Genomic DNA, 22,183 nt, shown 5'->3' on the forward strand with positions numbered 1-22,183 from the left:
ACGGTCGCTACAGCCGGGCTGCGGAGCAGACAAACACGCCTGGTGCCCCGGGGAGGGGCGTCACCGGGGGGGGGGGACGGAGGAGGAGCAGTAAGAGGAGGGAGGTGGAAGGGAAGAGACTGCCTCTCTGCTTAAGACTCTCGAGGTACTGACCTCAGGGGCTAAGGGACTATCAGTAGAGGGAAGCCAGTTTCCTAGGCTGCCTGAAGAGGCCACGACCCTGGAGAATCCAAAACCAACCGATCCAAGGGCCCCAGCACCACCCCGGGGGCCTAAAGCAACAGTCTCAGGGACCACTTCAAGGTTTCCAGTTGTCTAAACAGCGAGCCCTTGGTCAGAGCAACAGCCCTTCCAGCATCTGCCTGCAACTGCAGCCTCAGGCAGCAGTTCCAGCCCTCAGCCTGCCCACCAGTCCAGGTGACATGCCGGTGCTCTCCACTCCACGGCCCTCGCGGGTGACCACGCTGAAGCGCACAGCTGTGGTCCTGGCCCTCACAGCCTATGGAGTCCACAAAATCTACCCTCTAGTACGGCAATGTCTGACTCCTGCCAGAGGCCCTCAGGTGCCAGCTGGGGAGCCCACACAAGAGGCCTCTGGGGCCACCACAGCCAAAGCTGGCATGAACCGGGTATTTCTGCAGCGGCTCCTGGTGCTCCTGAGGCTGCTGTTCCCCCGAATTTTGTGCCGGGAAACAGGGCTGCTGGCCCTGCATTCTGCTGCCCTGGTAAGCCGAACTTTCCTGTCTGTGTATGTTGCCCGCCTGGACGGCAGACTGGCCCGATGCATTGTACGTAAGGACCCGAGAGCCTTTAGCTGGCAACTGCTACAGTGGCTCCTCATCGCTCTTCCTGCCACTTTCATCAACAGTGCCATCCGCTACCTAGAGGGCCAGCTGGCTCTGTCTTTCCGAAGCCGTCTAGTAGCTCATGCCTACAGCCTCTACTTCTCCCAGCAGACTTACTACCGAGTAAGCAACATGGATGGACGGCTTCGAAACCCTGATCAGTCTCTGACAGAGGACGTGGTAGCCTTTGCTGCCTCTGTAGCCCACCTCTATTCCAACCTGACCAAGCCACTTCTGGATGTAGCTGTGACCTCCTACACTCTACTTCGAGCTGCTCGATCCCGAGGAGCTGGCACAGCCTGGCCCTCAGCCATTGCTGGCCTGGTGGTGTTCCTCACAGCCAATGTGCTGCGAGCATTCTCTCCCAAGTTTGGGGAGCTGGTGGCTGAGGAGGCACGGAGGAAGGGGGAACTGCGCTACATGCACTCTCGAGTGGTGGCCAACTCAGAAGAAATTGCCTTCTACGGGGGCCATGAGGTGGGGCAGGTTGAGATGCTTCTTATACAGGAGAGGAGGTGGCCCGGAGACCCGTGGCAGCCAGCTATAAGCAGTAGGGAGATCCCAAAGTGTACCCAGGCTGATGTTAAAGTTCTGAAAAGGCACTGGGATGAGGCTTGGGGTAGGCCTTACATCTTAAGATGCAGAGTCTTAAGATGCAGAAATGGAGAAATAGCACCACTGGGTGGGAACTTCCCTGTGCTGGCTGCCTGCAACCTCCAGGCCACTTCTGCTTCCTTGGTAAAATTGTCTTGGACTTGGAGCTTTGAATTATAGCAATCTGAGATGCTACTAGTTTAGCTCACTCTAAACTTGCAGTCCACCGTTCCTGCAGCCAACTGGGAAGAATTCGATTCCCCGACCATCTGGGAGCGGGGATGGTAGGACACAGCCTGCTACCTAACCTCTCTTGCATCTCTGGGCCCTTTGAAGGCCAGCGTCCAGCAGAGCTAGCTGGCTGGGCTGTCCGGTATTATGGGCATGACTCAGCCCAAGCAGAGGTTAACAAGCAGAGCTCAGCACAGCGGCTGCTGTGGTGTTAGTGCTCAGGGTCAAGGCTGTCAGAGCCTCAGGCATGCCTGACTAGTGACTGACAGGCTTGGCAAGCAACGTGCCTAGCTGCCTCCCTCCCTCCCAGGGATAGGGATGCCTGGCCTCAGCCTCTGTCATGGAGGCCTGACAAGCTTCCTCTCCCACCCTCCTCCTTGCCCCTCCCACTCCCAGTGTGGCTGCCCTTAGCCGGCCCTTCCGCCCAGATCCCAGCCACTCTATGAGGTGGGCTGGGGCCAGGAAAGCCTGGCAGCCACCAGGAAAGGCTGCTTTAGTCCAATGCCAGCTTTACTCTGTGGCAGCCCCTCCCCTTCCTTGTCCCTGTGCTTGCAGCTGCCTCAGGCCTTGTTCTGGCGACTGGTTTCGGTTCCTCAGTGTTTGGAGCGGGGGGAGGGCCACAAAAGCACCCATTTCACCGAGGCAAGAAGGTGTGTGTGTGTGTCTGTGTGTGTGTGTGTGTGTGTGTGTGTGTGTGTGTGTGTTTCTTGGGTCAGGTAGCCACTTGCCCAGGACCTTGTCCCTTCAGCTGCATATCATACAGAGAAACAGGCTTGTCTTTGACTTTTAGAAAGGATTTGTCTCTATATTCTGCAAAAAGAGGTATTGCTGGTCCGGGTCAGGTTTCAGATTAGGAGAAAAAGTACCTTGCCCTCACTGTAACCCCTCTCCCATTCTCTTCTCCTGAATGATGGGCTGCAGGGCCTTGGCAAGCAGCTGGGGGCCTTGGGTGAGGCACTTGGCACAATACCCATAGCTACACCGTCAGCCTTAGCTGGCACTGCTACCGGCTGGAGGCACGAGCCTAGATTACCAGAGTGCTGCAAGGTGGTGCACTCACTTTAGGAGTGAGAGGCTTGGTTTGAGGAGAGCTGGGCTATATGAGCAGACCTAGGCAAAGGGTACAAAAGAGAGAACACTGGTGTTTAAAAACACGTCCTCTGGGATAGCTTCAGGAAATAACACATTCAACACTAGAGTTCACTTGCTGGGGCCCACAGACCTTGTGTACCCCCTCGGCCTGCTTGCCTAAGCCTTGTCTATAAAGCTTTATGGGGTGGTAGGCCACCACAGGTACATGGATTGCCCTTGTATAGGCACATGTCCCACCAGTCCCACTGGCTGATGTACTGTGGACATGGGCTTAGATTCAAGTTAATACTTTATGACAAAAGGAACTAACTGGGTGCCTGGCAGGCAAACAGCAGGGTATAATATTCTTACTTGAATTTCAGAAAGTGCACATGCATGTATACACACACATGTACACAACCTCCTGCTTGAAAGAGCAAAGGAAGTCCTAAATCATGTTCATTTGTAAGAATCTGGCTATCAGGCTGAGGCAGGAGGGTCACTGAGTTCAAGCCAGCCTGGGCTACAGAGTGAGGCTGTCTCAAAACAACAAAAAAGCCAAGCATGGTGGTGCACACCTTTAGTCCCAGCACTTGAGAAGCAGAAGTAGGAAACTTGCCACAAATCCGAGGTTGGCCCTGGTCTACATAAAGAATTCCAGAGCCGGGCGTGGTGGTGCATGCCTTTAATCCCAGCACTCGGGAGGCAGAGGCAGGCGGATCGCTGTGAGTTCGAGGCCAGCCTGGTCTACAAAGTGAGTCCAGGATGGCCAAGGCTACACAGAGAAACCCTGTCTCGAAAACCCCAAAAAAAAAAAAAAAAAAAGAATTCCTGTCTCAAAAAATAAAAAACAGAAGTCTGGTTCTCTAGGGCTGGGAATATAGTTCAGTGGTAGAGTGCTCACCTAGCATGCTCAAGGCCCTAGGTTCTATCCACAATACCTCAACCTGAATAAAAAGCTGCTTTCCTTAACAGCCCAGCTCATGCAGTCCACATTTCTACACTGCTTGCCACCTCCAGGCTATATGAGCTTGGACAGGTCACTTTGTTTCTCTTTGCTTCTGTGTCCTACATGAGAATATGCACAGTGAGGTGTGTGGCAGTAAAATGGAAGAAAGAAGTGAAAACACGTGGCAAACAGAGCCATGCTGTTTGAGCAAGGGGGTGGGGGCAGGGCAATCCAAAATATCCCAGTCACCCGGCCATGAGTCCTTCCCGACTCTTCTTGACTCTTCTGAGGCCTGTCTGACTGCAGCTTCCACCAAGCTTCAAAGCATATTCTCCTGGTTTTCGTGGGAAAATTAGGTGTAGGTTTCTCAAAGAAAAGAGCCTGGGAAAGTAGCAGGAAATGGGGCCTAAGTAGACTGAGATTGTTGGCTGAGTTTTGTAAAACCAAGAACTTTATAATTTGCTGTCTTGTGCTGCTCTTTGCTTGGGTCAAGGTAGAAGAGCTATTGCTCATGATGCCTGGGGTGGGAAGGCACTAGGAGGGAGCCCAAAGAAATGGGGTCAGCAGAAGATGAAAGGCAACTGCCCTCAGGGGCCTGGATCCAGAAACTGCCCAGGCAGGGTACCCAGAGGGGAGTGGGGAGTGCCCCAAGCACAGCAGTAATTGAAAGAGAGGACAAGAGGTGCCCTATAACATCAGACAGTCCCTTACTATCACCCCTATTTGAAACTTGGCCCCACCACAAATACAGTCCCCAAGCCCTTGGCCTTGTTGTGGCCATCAGACAGACAGCGTGTGTGGGAGCCCTACTTGGGGATTCTCACTGTCACCCCCCAGGAGTCGTCACAAATGTCTTGCAGGTGGAGCTGGCACTACTGCAGCGCTCATATCAAGACCTGGCTTCACAGATGAACCTCATCCTGCTGGAACGCCTATGGTATGTGATGCTGGAACAGTTCCTCATGAAGTACGTGTGGAGTGCATCTGGCCTGCTCATGGTAGCTGTCCCCATCATCACAGCCACTGGCTATGCAGAGTCAGGTAAGAGCCAAGGCTGCAGGGACTAGGGCCCAGGGTCAACCAGCCCGCTTCCCCCTTCTGCCTGGGTCCACTGAGGCCGTGATGATCCCAAGTCTGGCCAAGCACAGGACCACAACCTAGGAACACCACATAACACTGCTCCACAAGTGTGCACCCTTTACCCACATGTCTTCAGCCCGCTTTAATTGGAGATAAGCATAAAACAGGCTTGGGTGAGCCCCTTCAGGACCCCAGCCTTCGTTTCTTCCAAACAATGCTTCTTACAAATTTCCAGGATATCAAAAGAAAAGAAAAGAATGACAACAACAAAAACAAAAACAAAATGCCAGGATAGCCAGGGGTGGTGGCACACACCGGTAATCCCAGCACTCAGGACGCAGAGAGGCAGGAGGGTCTCTGTGAGTTCAAGGTCTACAGAGTGAGTCTAGGACAGCCAAGGATACACAGAGAAACCCTGACTTGAAAAAACAAAGCCAAACAAAAACAATAACAAATCGACAGGATAGAGGCCTTTGGGGGGGCGGGGCTACTCAATAACTTTGGCGATAGCCAGGTTGTCTATTTTTGTTTGTTCCTCTATTAGTTTGCAGTCTATTCATTCAACTTTTATGATTGTGCTTGAAAGCTTCCTTAGGTTGACCAATAGCTCCCCTCCTCCCAAGCCTTAGCATAGTTTACCTAGAGAAGCAACCCTCATGACACCTGTCATTACTTCCCTGCCTGAAGTTAAGTTTCCTTAGTTTTCTTGGGGTGTTTTTTTTTCTGTTTGTTTTGTGTGCTTTGATGTTTAAGACAATGTCTCTTATGGCTCAGGCTGACCTTGAACTCAGTATGTAACTGAGGATGATTATGAATTATTGATCCTGCCCATTTCCCAAGTGCTAGGGATTACTGGTGTGTGCCAGCACAGCTGACTGTTGTGTGCTTTCCACTCTCAGTTATGGCTTTATGTGATATGTAAGCTCACCGGTGTGCGTGCTGACTTCTCTGCTCCTTAGTCCCTTCCTATATCTCAACCATCCTTCCTAATAGACTTATTTCAGAAGTTTATTCTTTCTTCTTTTGCTTTGCTTTGATTTGAAATGTGATCTCTTTTTGTAGCCCAGACTAGTCTTAAACTTGCCTTTCTCCTGCCTCAGCATCCTCAGTGCTGGGATTACACTGTGCCTGGCTAAAACACTCTTTCAGCTAATGTATCATGGGTCTTTTTCATTTGTTGTCTGAAGATATCTTTCCCATTTATTCCTGAGCTACTTAGGTTAAGCATAAAAATTTAGCACAAGGCTGAGTGTGGAAGCAGGTGGATCGCTGTGAGTTCGAGGCCAGCCTGGTGTACAAACCGAGTTCATGACAGCCAAGGCTACACAGAGAAATCCTGTCTCGAAAAACCAAAAAAAAACAAAACCAAAAATTTAGCACAAAGGCAATTTCTTCTAGTCATTTGAGAAGATTCGATTGTCTTCTCACTTCTTGCATAGCTGTTAACATTTTTAAATCAGGTTATTAGTATTATACATTTTTCTCTCTAAATACCTTTATTGTTTTCTTTTGCTTTGATATTCTTCAGCTTTAGTGAAATGTGTGTTTAGCTGTAGGTTTTGCTTCTCCTGCATCAGACTTGTTTTTTTTTTTTTCAAATATGCATGCTTTTCTTTTTTTTATTATTTTTTTATTTTCTGTGTATGGGTGTTTTGCCTCCCTGTATGTTTGTGTACCAAGTGTATGTCTGCTACCTGCAAAAGCCAGAAGAGGGCATTGGATCCCTGGAACTGGAGGTTACAATGGAAACCTCTGAACCTAGGTCCTCTGGAAGAGTAATGTCTTAGTTATTTTTCTATTGGTATGAAGAATCACCATAACCAAGGCAACGTATTTTAAAACTCATTTAGTCAGGCATGCTGGCACACACCTTTAATGCCAGCACTTGTGGGTCTCTGTGAGTTCAAGGCCAGCCTGGTCTACAGAATGAGTTCCAGGACAGCCATGGCTACACAGATTAATCTTGTCTCAAAAACAAACAAAACAAAACAAAAAGCATTTAATTGGGGGCTTGCTTATAGTTTCAGAGGATGAAATTCCATGACCATCATGGAAGAGAACATGGCAGTAGGGAAGCAGGCATGGCACTGGAGCAGGAGCTCAGAACTCACATCTTACCCACAAATTGGAAGCAGAGAGCCAGAGACACTGGCCTGTTGTGGGGTTTTGAAACCTCAAAGCCCACCCCAGCCCCCTTACCACACCTCCTCCAACAAGGCCATACTTTCTTCTTCCTCCTCCTCCTCCTCTTCTTTTGTTTTTTTGGTTTTTCAAGACAGGGTTTCTCAGTATAGCCTTCGCTATGCTGGAACTCACTTTGTAGACCAGGCTGGCCTCGAACTCACAGTGATTCGCCTGCTCCTGCCTCCCTAGTGCTGGGATTAAAGGCGTGTGCCACCACAGCCTGGCTCCAGCAACTGCTCTTAACCATTTAGCCATATTTAAGCTTTTTAGCTTCTCAGTCTTTCTTTTTGCTCCGTAATTCTCCAGGTTACCTGTTGTTTTTCTTCCAGTTGTGTATAACTTGATTTTTTTAAAGCATTTAACTATCTCTGCCTACCTTGACCACCAAGCCTTTATGTGCTTGGCCTTACTGCTCCCCCAAGTACTGCCTCCATGTGTATGTCACTTCTTTGTGTGATTTGTCTTCCTTTCCTTTTATGGTAAAGTGGATAAGGGTGTATGTAGATGTGGCAAGTGATATTCCTAGTGCTTCAAGGAGAGCCAGAGAGGAAGCCACTTAACCACTGGGGATGATTTCAGATAAGCTTTGTTTGCTGGCCTGTAATGGCAGCCTCAGGGCTGGAAAGAGGTAGACTTGCTCCTCCTCCCTAGCCTTAACTCCAAAGGTTAAGAGGAGGTTCTGCCTTTGGAAAGTGCTAGCTGCTACCAGAATGTCTTAGCCACAAAAACCTGCCAAAGGAAAAGCTGTAGGGATGGTAGGAAAGAAGGCTAGTGTTCGTGCTGCCTACTGGAGCTGCCTTTGAAAGGGGGCTATTTAGACAGGTTATCACACCTCTAGTGCATTCATTTCTCCTCCCCCATTTCCTGGGCCAGGCCCCAAAGGCATATCCATCCATCCTGTTTCCCTATCCTACTAATTTCTGAGCTGATTCTTTGTCCCTGACCAACTCCTGAAGGTCACATATATCCTGGATACCTCTTCCCACAGCTTCCATCCCAGAGCCCTGCCCTGCCATTTTGGTTTTTTGTTTGTTTGTTTGTTTTTGAGACAGGGTTTCTCTGTGTAGCCCTGGCTGTCCTGGACTCGCTTTGTAGACCAGGCTGGCCTTGAACTCACAGCAACCGGCCTGCCTCTGTCTCCCGAGTGCTGGGATTAAAGGTGTGCGACAGCACTGCCCAGCAGCCCTGGCCCTTTGATGACTCCTCAGTGGGCACTCATTATTTTACCCATCTGCACCCAAGGGCCCTTGGAGCTTCCTTCCTGTTCCCTACCATCATTTCCAGGCCCCACCGCTTCCCAGCCTGAGTTTAATTTCTGGAGCCCACATAAAAGTGGAAAGAGAGGGTTGGGTGTAGTGGCACACCCCTTTAATCGCAGCACTCGGGCGGCGGAGGCAGGCGGATCGCTGTGAGTTTTAGGCCAGCCTGGTCTACAAAGCAAGTCCAAGACAGCCAAGTCTAACACAGAGAAACCCTGCCTCGAAAAACAAAACAAAAAACAAAAAACAAAAACAGTGGAAATAGAGAAGCTATTCCACAAAGTTATCATTTAACCTCTACATGTATGCTATGGTATACTACATACACACATATATATTACATACATATGTGTGTAATGATAATAATAATAGCCTTGCTCTTCTGTGGATCACAAAGTCAAAAAACTTAAAACTGTCAACTAAGAAGATTTAAGGGCATGACCATGGGATGTAAACTGTGACTAGAAAAGCAAGTTTACACAGGAGTGACTCTTTTTGGTTTCCCAAGACAGGGTCTCTCTGAGTAAGGCACCAAGGTCAGGGCTTTCAAACAAAGCTCACTGGATATTGGATGAAGAGATCCAGCTGTTCAGCAGAAGTGAATGCTATGGTGCCCAACAGAAGAAGGTAGAGGCATTGTGCTTGATAGGAGCTACTTATGCCAAGAAATGAAACTGGGTGCCTAGTGCCTCAGTATCTTTTAATTATGTGTATGTGGGGCTGAAGTATGTCTATGTGAGTGCAGATGCCTTAAGATGCCAGAGGCACTGAATCCCCTGGAGTGGGAGTGACAGGCAGTTGGAATCCATTTGACATGGGTTTGGGGAATCAATTTCAGATCCTCTGCAACGGTAATAAGTGCTTTTAACCACTGAGCTATCTCTCTAGATCCTTTTCTTAATAGATGTTATTGAAATAGATGTGACTAACAGACCAGACAATTCAGTCATTTTAAACATATACCTCAGGCTGGTTTTGTTTTTTTTTTTAATGTATTCACAATTGTGCAACCGTCACCACTATCCAAGTCCAGGACATTTTTACTACCTCTAAAGGAAACTCCAGCTCAATTAATCAGTCACTCCTAATCCTTCTTTGCTCCACCCCTGGCACCCTCTAATCTCCCTTCTATCTCTATGGATTTGTTTATTACAGAAATCACATAGAAATGGAATCTTACGGTATGTGACCTTTGCTGTCTGGCTTCTTTCACTGACAATAATTGTTTCAAGGTTCGTCTATGTTGGCAGATGAACAAGTCCTTCGTTCCCTCTTATGGCTGACTAATATTTCATTGTATGTTCATTTGAAACATGCATGTGTCATCACATCTGGCCTATTATAATTGCTTTTGTAACTATTTATTCATTATATGTAGTAATAGATTTCATAAAGAAAAGACGTTTTGTTTCTTGATTGGATTTTTCGAGAAAGGGTTTCTCTGTGCAGCCTTGGCTGTCCTGGACTCACTTTGTAGACCAGGCTGGCCATGAACTTACCGTGACCCACCTGCCTCTGCCTCCTGAGTACTGAGTGTACGCCACCACTGCCCAGCCTTTCTCAGTCTTTATATTACTGTTGCTGTTTACTGATGATGTCCCTCAGTGCTCAGAAGTATTTAATTTTGAAGTTCAGATTGATCTGTCTCTTTGGTTGCTTGTTTTTCTGGTGTTATAGCTAAGAAATAAAATGCAATGACAAGTTTTACCTATTTTCTCCTGTGAGATAGAGAACTCTATATGCTCTGTATGTCTCATCTGTTTGTTATAACATTGTATGCACGATTCTCTTTTTTTTCCTTTTCTTTTTTCTTTTTTCTTTTTTTGAGACAGGGTTTCTCTGTGTACCCTTGGCTCTCCTGGACTCACTTTGTAGACCAGGCTGGCCTTGAACTCACAGGGATCCTCCTGCTTCTGCCTCCTGAGTGCTGGGATTACAGGTGTGCGCCACCATGCCTGGCTGGTATGTACAATTCTCATCTTTTCCATAGTGGCTCTGTGACTTTCCACTGTCTCTCTTACCCTCACCTTTGGCTTGCAGACTCAGAAGCCATGAAGAAAGCAGCCTTGGAAATGAAGGAGGAGGAGTTGGTTAGTGAGCGTACAGAAGCCTTCACCATAGCCCGAAACCTCCTCACAGCAGCTGCTGATGCCACCGAGAGGATCATGTCATCCTACAAAGAGGTAACCCCAGTGCATCTCCTATCCTGCCTGCTCTCCCACTCCCAAACTGGCTGTGCTTGAGCTCATCTCACCCTCCTTATAGGTGACAGAGTTGGCTGGCTACACAGCCAGGGTGTACGAGATGTTCCAGGTATTTGAAGATGTCCAACACTGTCGTTTTAAGAGGACAGGAGATCTAGAAGAAGCTCAGGCTGGGTCTGGGGCCATGATACAGTCTGGTTTCCATATAGAGGGGCCCCTGAAGATCCAAGGTAAGGTACTCTCTGTTTACAGTGCTTCGTCTGCCTCCCTACCCACTGATTTGTCTCCTCCCATGCTACCCCAACACACAGAAGCCCCTCTGTAGCTGGGTGGTGGTGGCACACGCCTTTAATCCCAGCACTCGAGAGGCAGAGGCAGGTGGATCTCCGTGAGTTTGAGGCCAGCCTGGTCTACAAAGTGAGTCCAGGACAGCCAAGGCTACGCAGGGAAACCCTGTCTCAAAAAAAAAAAAAAAAAAAAAAAAAAAAAAAAAAGAAAACCAAAAAAGAAAAAAAAAGAAGAAGAAGAAGCCCCTGTGTACCCTGTCTCATCCACTCAGGACTCATTGCCCAAAAGTCATTTAATACTAGGTCACTCTTCAGGGAGGCAGAGACGGGTGGATCTCTGAGTTCAAGACCAACCTGGTCTACAGAGTGAGTCCTGGACCCCAAGGCTAAATAGAAAAACCTTGTCTTGAAAATAAAAATAAAGCCGGGCGTGGTGGCGCACGCCTTTAATCCCAGCACTCGGGAGGCAGAGGCAGGCGGATCGCTGTGAGTTCGAGGCCAGCCTGGTCTACAAAGTGAGTCCAGGATGGCCAAGGCTACACACAGAGAAACCCTGTCTCGAAAAACCAAAAAAAAAAAAAAAAAAAAAGAAAAGAAAATAAAAATAAAAATAAAAAGGCTAGATCATTCAGGAGGGGACTGGCCCAACAGCCTGCATTCTCCAAACACTGACTACCAGTTGAGCTGATGACACACCCTCCCAAATATGTTGCTCTTGGTTACCAGGAAAGGGAGAGAGGGTTCTGGATGTCAATGCTTGGTATTTCACACCCATATAAACCAGCACTGCAATAAAAACAAAAGATCTGGGGCTAGGGAGATGGCTCAGCAGTTAAGAGCACTGACTGTTCTTCCAGAGGACCCAGGTTCAATTTCTAGCAACCACATGGCGGCTCACAGCTGTCTGTAACATCAGTATCTAACACCTTCATACAGACATACATGCAGGCAAAACACCAATGCGCATAAAATAAAATTTAAAAAAGAACAAAAGATTTACATGGCTAGGGCTATATCTTACTGTGTTTGCCCAGCTTACATAAGGCCCTTGGTTCAACCCCTACTACCACATAAAGTAGGCGTGGTAGTGTCAAGATCAGCACTCTGTCTTTAAGTAAATAAATAAGATATTTTAAAATAAGTAAATATTCAAATTCATAAGTATCTAATACCTGTAATCCCAGCCTTTGGGAAGCTGAGGCAAGCTTGCTGCATATTTACGACTAGTGATGGCTATGGTATTAGGCCCTGTTTCAAGAACAAGCAAAAGAAAAAAGAAGTCAAGACAAAGTGCAAGCACAAAAGAAAGTCCAGCCAGCTTCCAGTTCAGAGGAGTCAGAATGCTTCAGCAAAGGAGCCCAGGCACCGAAGCTGATCTTACAATGTTGCTGTCATAGAACAAGACGACACACTAAATGCCTTGGCTTCCAGAGGACCAAAGGGTGGCAGCTTAGGGCATGCTGCTTGACTCTGAGATTATCGGCTTGTTGGAAGACCTCTGTTTTCCCATGTAGCCCTGAACCACACCATACTGTTTGGGGACCCAGGGGCCTGCTGTTGAGATAGGTTCAACCTGTGCCAAAGGAACAAGGGGTAAGCACCAAGGCACAGGAAAGCAGCAAACTGTTGTGGTCCTGTTACTCTATGCCTTCTCTCTGCAGGCCAGGTGGTGGATGTGGAGCAGGGGATCATCTGTGAGAACATCCCCATCATCACACCCACAGGAGAGGTGGTGGTGGCCAGCCTCAACATCAGGGTAGGTCAAGTGGAAGAGCATGCCCAACCTGAACTGCTGACCAGTCTGGGCCAAGTAGCTGGGGACAGGGTACACTTCCCAGGTTATCTGGCCACCTACATCAGTGAACCCTTGCCCTTGGCATCTCATTTAGGTGTGCTAGCAGTGACATTGTTCCCAGGTCTGCGTGGCATGTAGACCAAGGTCAAGCTGAGAGACCAGTGTATCTCTGACCATGAGTTCTGAAGCAATAGTGTGAGTGCTGATAAAGGAGACTATCAATTACCAGGGTTGTTCAAGGGTTACCCAAGTGCTCCTAGTCTGATCATTTGTTCATCCCACCAGGTTTCTGTGAACTCTGGGCTGCATATTAGAAACCAAAGAGAAATCAGAGAATGGCCTGCCCTTAAGTACCCATTGCTTGGTGGTGGTGCACCCTTTAATCCCAGCACTCCAGGAGGCAGAGGCAGGTGGATCTTTGTGAGTTAGAGGCCAGCCTGGTCTGCAGAGTGACTCCAGGACAGCCAGGGATGCACACAGAAAAACCCTGTCTTGAAAAACAAGCAAACAGCGGGGCGTAGTGGTGCATGCCTTTAATCCCAGTGATCGGAGGCAGAGGCAGGTGGATCGCTGTGAGTTCAAGGCTGGCCTGGTCTACAAAGAGTGTTCCAGGACAGCCAATGCTACACAGAAAAACCCTGTCTAGAAAATTAAAAAAAAAGAAAGAAAAAAAAAGAAAAAAAAAAAAAAACAAGCAAACAAACAAAAATGGGGGGGGGGACCTGAAAATAAATAAACAAATTAAAAAGTCCCTAATTAGACTGTGATCTAGAGTACAATAAAGGCCACCAAAAAGTTGGTCCTCATTGGATGAGCGGAGGCCCTATAACCCTTTTCCTCAAAGCATAGGATGTAGATAGGTGGACACAAAGAGGCCCTGGCCTGCCATGTCCCAGTAAGGGAGGAAGCTGGAAAGAGCCAAGAGGAGGTGGAATATGAGGCTCCTGACTCCGCTGAGGGCTTGGCTGAGCCTGAACTTGCCCCTCCCTAAAACAGCACAGCGTCGTAGGGTGATCCCTGATGGGCCTGGTAGGTAGCTTCCTGGCTGTCCCTGGGAAGAAACAATAGGAAGCAAAGACTCTGTAGCCTGGGTGAACAGACTGTAGCTAGGTAGAGAGTGAGACTGCCAAGGAGTCAGGTAGAAGAGGGCTGGGCCCTGAGGGAACCTCAAACTTCTTGTCACTCCTGTTCTCCAGAGGCAATTGTCTCATGCTGGCAAGTGTCCTGGGCTGCTCTAGACAAGCCTCCCTGGACTGGGCAGCATTATCACCAGAAATGGAGTCCTTTCATATTCTGGAGGCTAGGAGGCTAGCTTCAAGGGGCAGGAAGGGTTCCTTTTTTGTTGTTTGGTTTGGTGTTTTTTTTTTTTTTTTTTTTTTCTTTTTTTTTTTTTTTTTTGTTTGTTTGTTTGTTTGGTTGGTTGGTTGGTTGGTTGGTTTGGTTTGGTTTGGTTTGGTTTTTCAAGACAGGGTTTCTCTGTGTAGCCCTGGCTGTCCTGGAACTCGCTTTATAGACCAGGCTGGCCTTGGACTCACAGCAATCCCCCTGCCTCTGCCTCCCTAGTGCTGGGATTAGAGGCGTGCGCCACACCTGGCTGCCTCTATCTTCGTGCACGTACACAGCCGTGTGTGCCTGTTCGAGTCTTCCCTCTTAGGATTTGGCCCACTCCCCTCCAGTATCCCATGTACAGTGACACATAGGACTTCAGATAAAATCAGGGGGCACAGGTCAACCTGTCACATTGCTTAACGTAAATCAAAAGCCAGAACCTGGATCCTCCTGGGAGCCCTATGCAATAATAGCCTTATCGCTTGCAGATAAGCAAACCCCATCATAGAAAGAAGGAAGGAACCAAGGATTTTGGTGCTGGAGATGGGCAAGCTGTCTCTGTTGCAGGGTGCTGTGCCTCCTCTGTGACCCAGTCTCTGCCTAGTGAGCAGTGAGTGGCACTAAATGAACTAAACCCTCCTTCCTGCCATTGCTGCCAGAACTCCAGTGCTCAGCTACTCTGCAGCCTAAAGGCCACGGGAGGCCCTTAGTGCTGAGCCCAGGGGCCATCCTCTGTGACCCTTGGTACCTGAGGGCAGAGTAGACCATGGGGGAAGGGGTTAGCCTTGCTATCTAAAACTTTTGTTTTCATTTTTCTCTGTATAATGGCCCCACCTGTGGCTGTCTTGGAACTCTTTGTAGACCAGGCTGGCCTTGAACTCACAGAGATCTGCCTGCCTCTACCTCCTGAATGCTGGGATTACAGGTGTGTACCACCACACCTGGCTTTTTTTTTTTAACCAATAGTTCCTTTGGTGTGTGTGTGTGCGCGCGCGCGCGCGCATGTAAGAGAATAAAATAAACAAGGTTTCATTGTATAGCTCTGGCTGTTCTGGAACTTGCTAGAACTTGTTAGCTTTCCCAAATGTTGAGATTAAATCCATGTGCCATTTCCTCCTGCTTCCCTACACAGTTCTAGAAAACCTCTTGATACTGCACTTGAATCCCACTAAAGTAGAGTTCAGAGGGATCGAGTTCTTTGGACTATCCTAGATTGCACTCATTCATTTGACCATAGCAAAAAAGTTCTTGTCCCTGTGTTGGGCTCCTGCTATCCAGGCCTTAGGTGACAGAACCAACTCTTGTCCATTCCCCTATATCCTCGACCTGGCATTCCTTGCTTTTCTTTATTCCTTCCTTCCCCCTTCCCTCCCTCCCTCCCTCCTTTCCTCCTTTCTTTCTTTCTTTCTTTCTTTCTTTCTTCTTTCTTTCTTTCTTTCTTCTTCTTTCTTTCGTCTTTTTCTTTCTTTCTTTTTTCTTTCTTTCTTTCTTTCTTTCTTTCTTTCTTTCTTTCTTTGAGACAGGATCTCATGTAGCCCAGGAGAAGACTTTATGAGACTGAGAATGGGGCCACATTAGTCCAGTGGCTGGGGGAAAAGCCTTAAGCTCTGGATGCTATGCCCCGATGCTTCCACAGGTGGAGGAAGGTATGCACCTGCTCATCACAGGCCCCAATGGCTGCGGCAAGAGCTCACTGTTCCGAATCCTGGGTGGACTCTGGCCCACGTACAGTGGTGTACTCTATAAACCACCACCCCACCGCATGTTCTACATCCCCCAGAGGTGAGTAAACTCGTTCACTATGCCTTCCTCACCTCTTCCCATCTGTGCATTGGAAGAGTCTCAGGAGAGGAAACTAAGATGTTACCCCAGATCCCAATAGCCAGGAGCACAAACTAGTCCTCTTCATTTCAGATTTGTAGGTGGGGGCGGGGGTCTTACACTTAGATCCACAGATGGTGTGATATATTACTTATGGCCTTGCACATATGTGAGTATATGGACATTTTAGCTGGGAGACCGCCTGCATATGGTATGTCAGCTGTTGGAAAGCACTCTGGGGCCTATTAAGGCACAGAGCATTGTTGGGAAACAGGGCTTCCTTGCCCCCAGTGGACATGCAGCTTTCCTACAGGCCCTACATGTCTGTGGGCTCCTTGCGTGACCAAGTGATCTACCCCGACTCTGCGGAGGACATGCGGAGGAAGGGCTGCTCAGAGCAGCAGCTGGAAGCCATCCTGGGCATCGTGCATCTCCGCCACATCCTGCAACGGGAAGGAGGTAGGGGCAGGGCATGGGTTACACACTGCTCTTCCTTTGTCCCAAGACTCTGATGGGGAACCTATTTCCACCCTACCTCTGGCCTCCACCCACAATCCCAGGTGACAGGAGTTACCTCAGCATCCAGGAATTCAAAGTGCCTGTCAGGAAGGAAGTGTAGACAGGGTTCTGTGGTGCCAGGAAAGGAGACTTGTGGCAGAACACTTTCTTCATTTGGAGCATTAAGAGACCCTTTGTCACTGGGTGTGGCGGCTCACGCCTTTAATCCCAGTGCTCAGGAGGCAGAAGCAGGTAGATCACTGTGAATTCGAAGCCAGCCTGCTCTACGAAATGAGTCCAGGACAACCAATGGTACACAGAGAAACCAAAAATGGAACCTGGGACAGGTTGCAACTGGGGCATGGCATAGGGAGATGTTGGCTGCCCTTGTGAGACACTGAAAGCTCTGAGGCTTTAGGTAACTAACTGACAGATCAGTTGTGCATTTGAGCAAGCTGACCCTTCTCTTGAGCTGGGCGGTGATGGCTCATGCCTTTAATCCCAGCACTTGGGAGACAGAGGCAGGCAGATCCGCTGTGAGTTCAAGGCCAGCCTGGTCTACAAAGTGAGTCCAGGATACACAGAGAAACCCTGTCTCAAAAAAACCAAAAAATAAAAATAAATTTTAAAAAATGACCCTTCTCTGACAGATCAATTGTGCATTTGAGCAAGCTGAGCCTTTTCTGGGTAGGGTAAGATGGCCAAACGCATTTCTTTCTTTCTTTTCCCCTTGGTTTTTCGAGACAGGGTCTCTCTGTGTAGTTCTGGCTATCCTGGACTCAGTCTGTAGACCAGGCTGGCCTCGAATTCACAGAGATCCACCTGCCTCTGCCTCCTTTAAAGGCGTGTGCCACCATGCCTAGCAATTTAGGGGTTTTTTTGTTTGTTTGTTTGTTTGTTTTGTTTTGTTATTTAAAGATTTATTTATTGTGTATACAATGCTCTGCTTGTATGTACACCTGCAGGCCAGAAGAGGGCACCAGATCACATTACAGATGATTGAGCTATCATGTGGTTGCTGGGAATTGAACTCAGGACCTCTGGAAGAGCAGTCAGTGCTCCTAACCTCTGAACCATCTCTCCAGCCCCCTTATTTTTTTTTTATGTGCATTTGTGTTTTGCCTGTATGTGCATGTCTTTATAAGGGTGTCAGACCTTGGAGTTATAGACAGTTGTGAGCCACCATGTGGTTGCTGGGAATTGAACTCAGGACCTCTGGAAGAGCAGCCAGTGCTCTTAACCTCTGAGCCGTCTTTCCAGCCCCAAGTACATGTTTCAGTTTGCAAAGAGGCTTGGAATGTGAGTGGACAGCAAAGTCATGGATGACTCTGAGAACAGCCCTTGAGAAGGAGGGGCAGGTAGCAAAAGAAAGTGTTTTGAAAAGAGAAAGGTTATTGAGGTGCATCTCCTCTCGTGTCCTGTGGTTGCCCTGAATGGCTGGTACCTGTGGCCAACCATTGCCACCTTTTAGGATTGAATTCTACTCTGAGTAACAGTAGCATGCTAGTCCCCATAGTGGTTCAAATCATTTATAGACTTTTCCTACTGTGCTCTAAATCCCAAAAGGTAGGACCAAAGTTGGGAGGCAGAAATGTTCACTGTAGGCTCCGAGGATAAAAGCTCTTTTACAAAGTTACAATGCTTTGCATGGCTTCCATTTCTAAAGTCACCTTATGAGCCAATACGACTGCTATAGCTAACACATCTAATCCCCAGACTATAGGATGGAGGAAGTGGTTAGGGCAGAGCCAAAGGATACTTGCTTTCTGTCTTCCCAGAAGTTTCCATGGGTACTACATGTATGATAGTGGCTAGAATTAGCATCATGGTTACCCTTCACAGGGTAAACTAAAGTGTTTTACATGCCCTAAGGGAACTTTTAGTCATGTAAAAACACAGGATGGTTGATGGGAGATGACTTCTGTCACACACTCCTGACAAATCGCCTTCCTTACATGCTTACTCAGTCCTGGGGAGAACACTCAAACCATCAGTGGGGCTCTTTGTCCTCATCACCTGCTGCCTGCTGAGGGCAGAGTTGATGGGTTCTTCATTGGTAACATTAGGTGTCCTGGGACTGCCAGGATTAAGTACCATGGACTCATAGGCTTCAGTAGAGAACTTTGTTTTTTGGCATTCTGGAGACAGATTTAGGTGTGGCAAGGCTAGCTCTTTCAGAAACTGTGAGAGAGGCTGTGCTCAGCTGGTAGCAAGCCAACTTCTCACAGTGTGTCTTCACGTCATCTTACCTCTGTACATGTCTCTGTTTCAATTTCTATTTTCTATAAAGGTACCAGTCACACTAGATTAGGGTTCACCCTCTTGGCCACAGTCGTCTCTCCAAAGCCTTCTGGGGGTAAACTGCAGCATGTGTTTTGTCGAGGGCAAAATTCTTTCCCACCTCAACTTTTTTTAAAATATTTATTTTATTTTATTTTGGTTTTTCTGAGACAGGGTTTCTCTGTGTAGCCCTGGCTGTCCTGGACTCACTCTGTAGACCAGGCTGGCCTCAAGCTCACAGCGATCCACCTGCCTCTGCCTCCCAAGTGCTGGGATTATAGGCGTGCACCACCACACTCAGCTTGGAGAAAATCTTTATTCCAAGTCTTTCAGTTATTAGTATTACAGGCCGATGAAGACACCAAGCAGAAGTCTGCAGGGAGACAAGTTCTGCTAAGGTCAAATATGTCCTGGATGCCAGGCGTGCTAGCGCACGTGGAGGCAGAGGCAGGAGGATCACTGTGAGTTTGAGGCCAGCCTGGTCTACAGAGCTAGTCCAGGACAGCCAGGGCTACACAGGGAGAAACCCTGTCTCGAAAAAACAAACAAACAAACAAACAAAAACCAAAATAAAAAAGAAATATGTCCTGGCTTTCCATCAGCCTCATTTAACCCTGGCCCTACCCCACATCCCGCTGGGTTCCTGTTTAATTGAGTTGAGCCCCTGACTCCTACCAGGTTGGGAGGCTGTGTGTGACTGGAAGGATGTCCTCTCTGGAGGGGAGAAGCAGAGGATTGGCATGGCACGCATGTTCTACCACAGGTAAGCACTGCAGTGACTTTCAAGGACCTTCAGTAATTTGGACCCAATAAGAGGGAAAATGGGTGCTTCCTGTAGGAGGAAGACAGCTGTATGGAGGAACCTCACCCCTTCTCCTAGTGCAGCAGGCCCATGGGTCGCAAGTGGTTGGCCAGGGTCTGGAAGTTGTACAGTGGTGGAGAATTCACAACTTTCCTCTTTACCCACTCCTACTCTAAGGCCCAAGTACGCCCTCCTTGATGAGTGCACTAGTGCCGTGAGCATTGATGTGGAAGGCAAGATCTTCCAAGCAGCCAAAGATGCTGGTATCGCACTGCTGTCCATCACCCACCGGCCCTCCCTATGGTAGGTGTTCTTGGAATTGTGGGTGAGGCTGCCACGTGAAGTGGAAAAGCAGCTGTGACAGTCTCCCATCCCTCTCCTGTTCAGGAAGTACCACACACACTTGCTGCAGTTTGATGGGGAGGGAGGCTGGAAGTTTGAGAAGCTGGACTCTGCAGCCCGCCTGAGCCTGACTGAGGAGAAGCAACGACTGGAGCAGCAGTTGGCAGGCATTCCCAAGATGCAAGGGCGCCTTGAGGAGCTCCGCCAGATCCTTGGCGAGGCTGCAGCCCCAGTTTAGCCCTTCGGTCCCAAGTATTCCCCATTTGACCGGGCACCTTGTCCCCACCCCCCACCCTTCTCTAGGCTCTCGGATCACATGAAGGACACCCCCCTCACTGCCCTGCATGCCTTCTCCTCCCAAGCCTCCTAGCCAATTGCCTGACTTCCCTAAAGACCCCACTCTTGGGCAAGTAGATATGAATGAGGACACTCTGCTTCCCACCCCCACCCCATCCTTCACTCTGGGATCTGCTCCATGAACTCTGCCCCGTTCTGGGCAATGTGTCCTTTACTTCTCTCTGGAGAGGGGTGGAGGGTTTGGAAGGCCCCAGTCCTGACCCTACACCAGTATGGCTGAGCCATAGGAAGCAAGCAGCCAGAATGTGGCAAGCCTGGTGGTTGTGGGTTCTATCCCTCCTGAAACCCAAATCCTCATCATTCTTCTGATTCAGCCCTTTGTTGCCATTCCCTTGAGTGGCCAGCCAATCCCTCTGTCCCACAGGACACCGCCCTGCCATGGAAACAGCCGAATGGGGCCCAGCATCAGAGAGGGCCCAAAGTGTGCCCTTCCCCATGTTAACCCCCAGAACGGCAGGTTTCTCCTGAGCCATGAGAAGAATGTACCCCTGGCCCTCCGACTCCTCCACCTTCTACAACCTAATTTATTTGACTCCCAGTTTATAGCTGTCTGAATTGCCAACATGAGCACCCTGCCAGCACAAGAGGTGACTGGGTGGTCTCTTCACTCTACCCAGCCTCTGGTGCCAAACCTGGCCCCTCACCAGCCTACACTGCCAGTTGCCACTGGGGGTGCCCTCTGCCAGCTAGGCAGGAGTGAGGGCACCATGTTCCCAGCTCAGTGCCAAAGAGGGGTCATGGGAGGTGCTGTGTCTGCTAAGCCAGCCCTCACTGAGAAGGAGACCCCCCCCCACGCCGCCACTGTGTGCCTTTCCTGGGCCCTCAGCCTCTGGCTGGGATGCCCCCCCCCAAAGTCCTTTCAGTAAAAACCTCCGGAAAGCATGTTCCTGCCTCCTGGACGTGTTGTCTGGTATAAGTTCTGGGAAGTAAGCCAGGCATGGTGGTATACACTTTTTAATCCCACACTCGAGAGGCAGAGGCAGGCAGACCTCTAATGGGCTCAAGGCCAGCCTGGTCTACAGAGTGAGTTCTACGACAGCCAGAGGTATAAAGTGAGACCCTGACTTAAAAAGAAAAGTTCTGGCTGGGTGTGGTGACACACACCTGCAATCCCAGCACTTGGAGGCAGAGGCAGGCAAACCTCTGTGAGTTCAAGGCCAGACTTGTCTACAAGGTGAGTCAAAGACAGCCAGGACTAGAAGAGAAGCCCTGTCACTGGGCGATGGTGGTGCACAGGCAGGCAGATCGCTGTGACTTTGAGGCCAGCCTGGTCTACAAAGTGAGTCCAGAAGAGCCAAGACTACACAGAGAAACCCTGTCTCGGAAAACCAAAAAAAGAAAAGAAAAAGAAAGAAAAAAAAAAAGGTCTTAGAAGAGGTCACAATGTTGGTTGGGAGAAAAAAAAAAAAAAAAAGAGGAGACCTAGCCGGGCGTGGTGGGGCACACCTGTAATCCCAGCATTGTGGAGGCAGAGGCAGGTGGATCTCTGAGTCCCAGGCCAGCCTGGACTACATAGTGAGTCTAGGACAGCCAAGGCTACACAGAGAAACCCTGTCTGTCTCAAAAAAAACAAATAAAAAAAGAAAGAAGCCGAGTGGTGGTGGCGCACGCCTTTAATCCCAGCACTCGGGAGGCAGAAGCAGGCAGAGCGCTGTGAGTTCAAGGCCAGCCTGGTCTACAAAGTGAGTCTAGGACAGCCAGGGCTATACAGAGAAACCCTGTCTCAAAAAAAAAAGAAAGAAAGAAAGGGGGAAAAAAGGGGATACCCGACCCCAAACATGGGCTCAAGTGAGAAACTGGTCAGCTGTTAATCCCATGGCACTCAAAGTCAGTGTTGTCTGGTTATAGCATCTGAACCTTAGGGAGGCAGAGCTCCCAATCATTGCTTTTTAGGCCAAATGACTTTGATTCCTTTTCTGAAGAGAAGAGGCCCCAGCCTAGTCCCTGCTATAGAAAGCCCATGAGCTGCCAGGGAGGTAAGCTGAGCACTGAGAGCCACAAGGAAGAACTGATTTCTCTATTGAGTTGGACCTTCTAGGAAGAGGAAACAGCTTCTGCAACGGCCCAGGGGTGAAGAATCCAGTGCAGAGAAAGAATTTAGTTCCCGTGCAGAGGGAAGGAAAGGCCTCCACTGAGGGAACCAGGCACAGTGGCTGTAATCCTAGCAGAGGCAGAGGCAGGCAGACCTCTGTGAGTTCAAGGCCAGCCTGGTCTACAGAGGGAGTCAGGACAACTGTTCACACACACACACACAC

At 48.9% G+C, this 22,183-nt stretch overlaps 1 protein-coding gene across 1 annotated transcript; it reads left to right on the forward strand.

The window, feature by feature from the left end:
* The first annotated feature begins 90 nt into the window (after positions 1–90).
* Abcd1 (ATP binding cassette subfamily D member 1) lies at positions 91–20,983 on the forward strand. The gene is made up of 10 exons (XM_051141230.1): positions 91–1,322; positions 4,551–4,731; positions 10,254–10,396; positions 10,479–10,647; positions 12,366–12,460; positions 15,465–15,610; positions 15,963–16,108; positions 19,106–19,190; positions 19,407–19,532; positions 19,617–20,983. Exons 1-10 carry the CDS (start codon positions 423–425, stop codon positions 19,807–19,809), a joined length of 2,184 nt encoding a protein of 727 aa, XP_050997187.1. The 5' UTR covers positions 91–422; the 3' UTR covers positions 19,810–20,983.
* Positions 20,984–22,183: the final 1,200 nt, after the last annotated feature.

Source organism: Acomys russatus, chromosome X (genome assembly GCF_903995435.1).
Source record: "Acomys russatus chromosome X, mAcoRus1.1, whole genome shotgun sequence".
Lineage (NCBI taxonomy): Eukaryota > Metazoa > Chordata > Mammalia > Rodentia > Muridae > Acomys > Acomys russatus.

Coding starts and splice junctions, on each gene's coding strand:
- Abcd1 (XM_051141230.1), top strand. CDS start 423: ATGCCGGTGCTCTCCACTCCACGGCCCTCGCGGGTGACCACGCTGAAG. Junction 16,109..19,105: donor CATCCTGCAACGGGAAGGAG/GTAGGGGCAGGG, acceptor GACTCCTACCAG/GTTGGGAGGCTGTGTGTGAC. Junction 19,533..19,616: donor ACCCACCGGCCCTCCCTATG/GTAGGTGTTCTT, acceptor TCTCCTGTTCAG/GAAGTACCACACACACTTGC.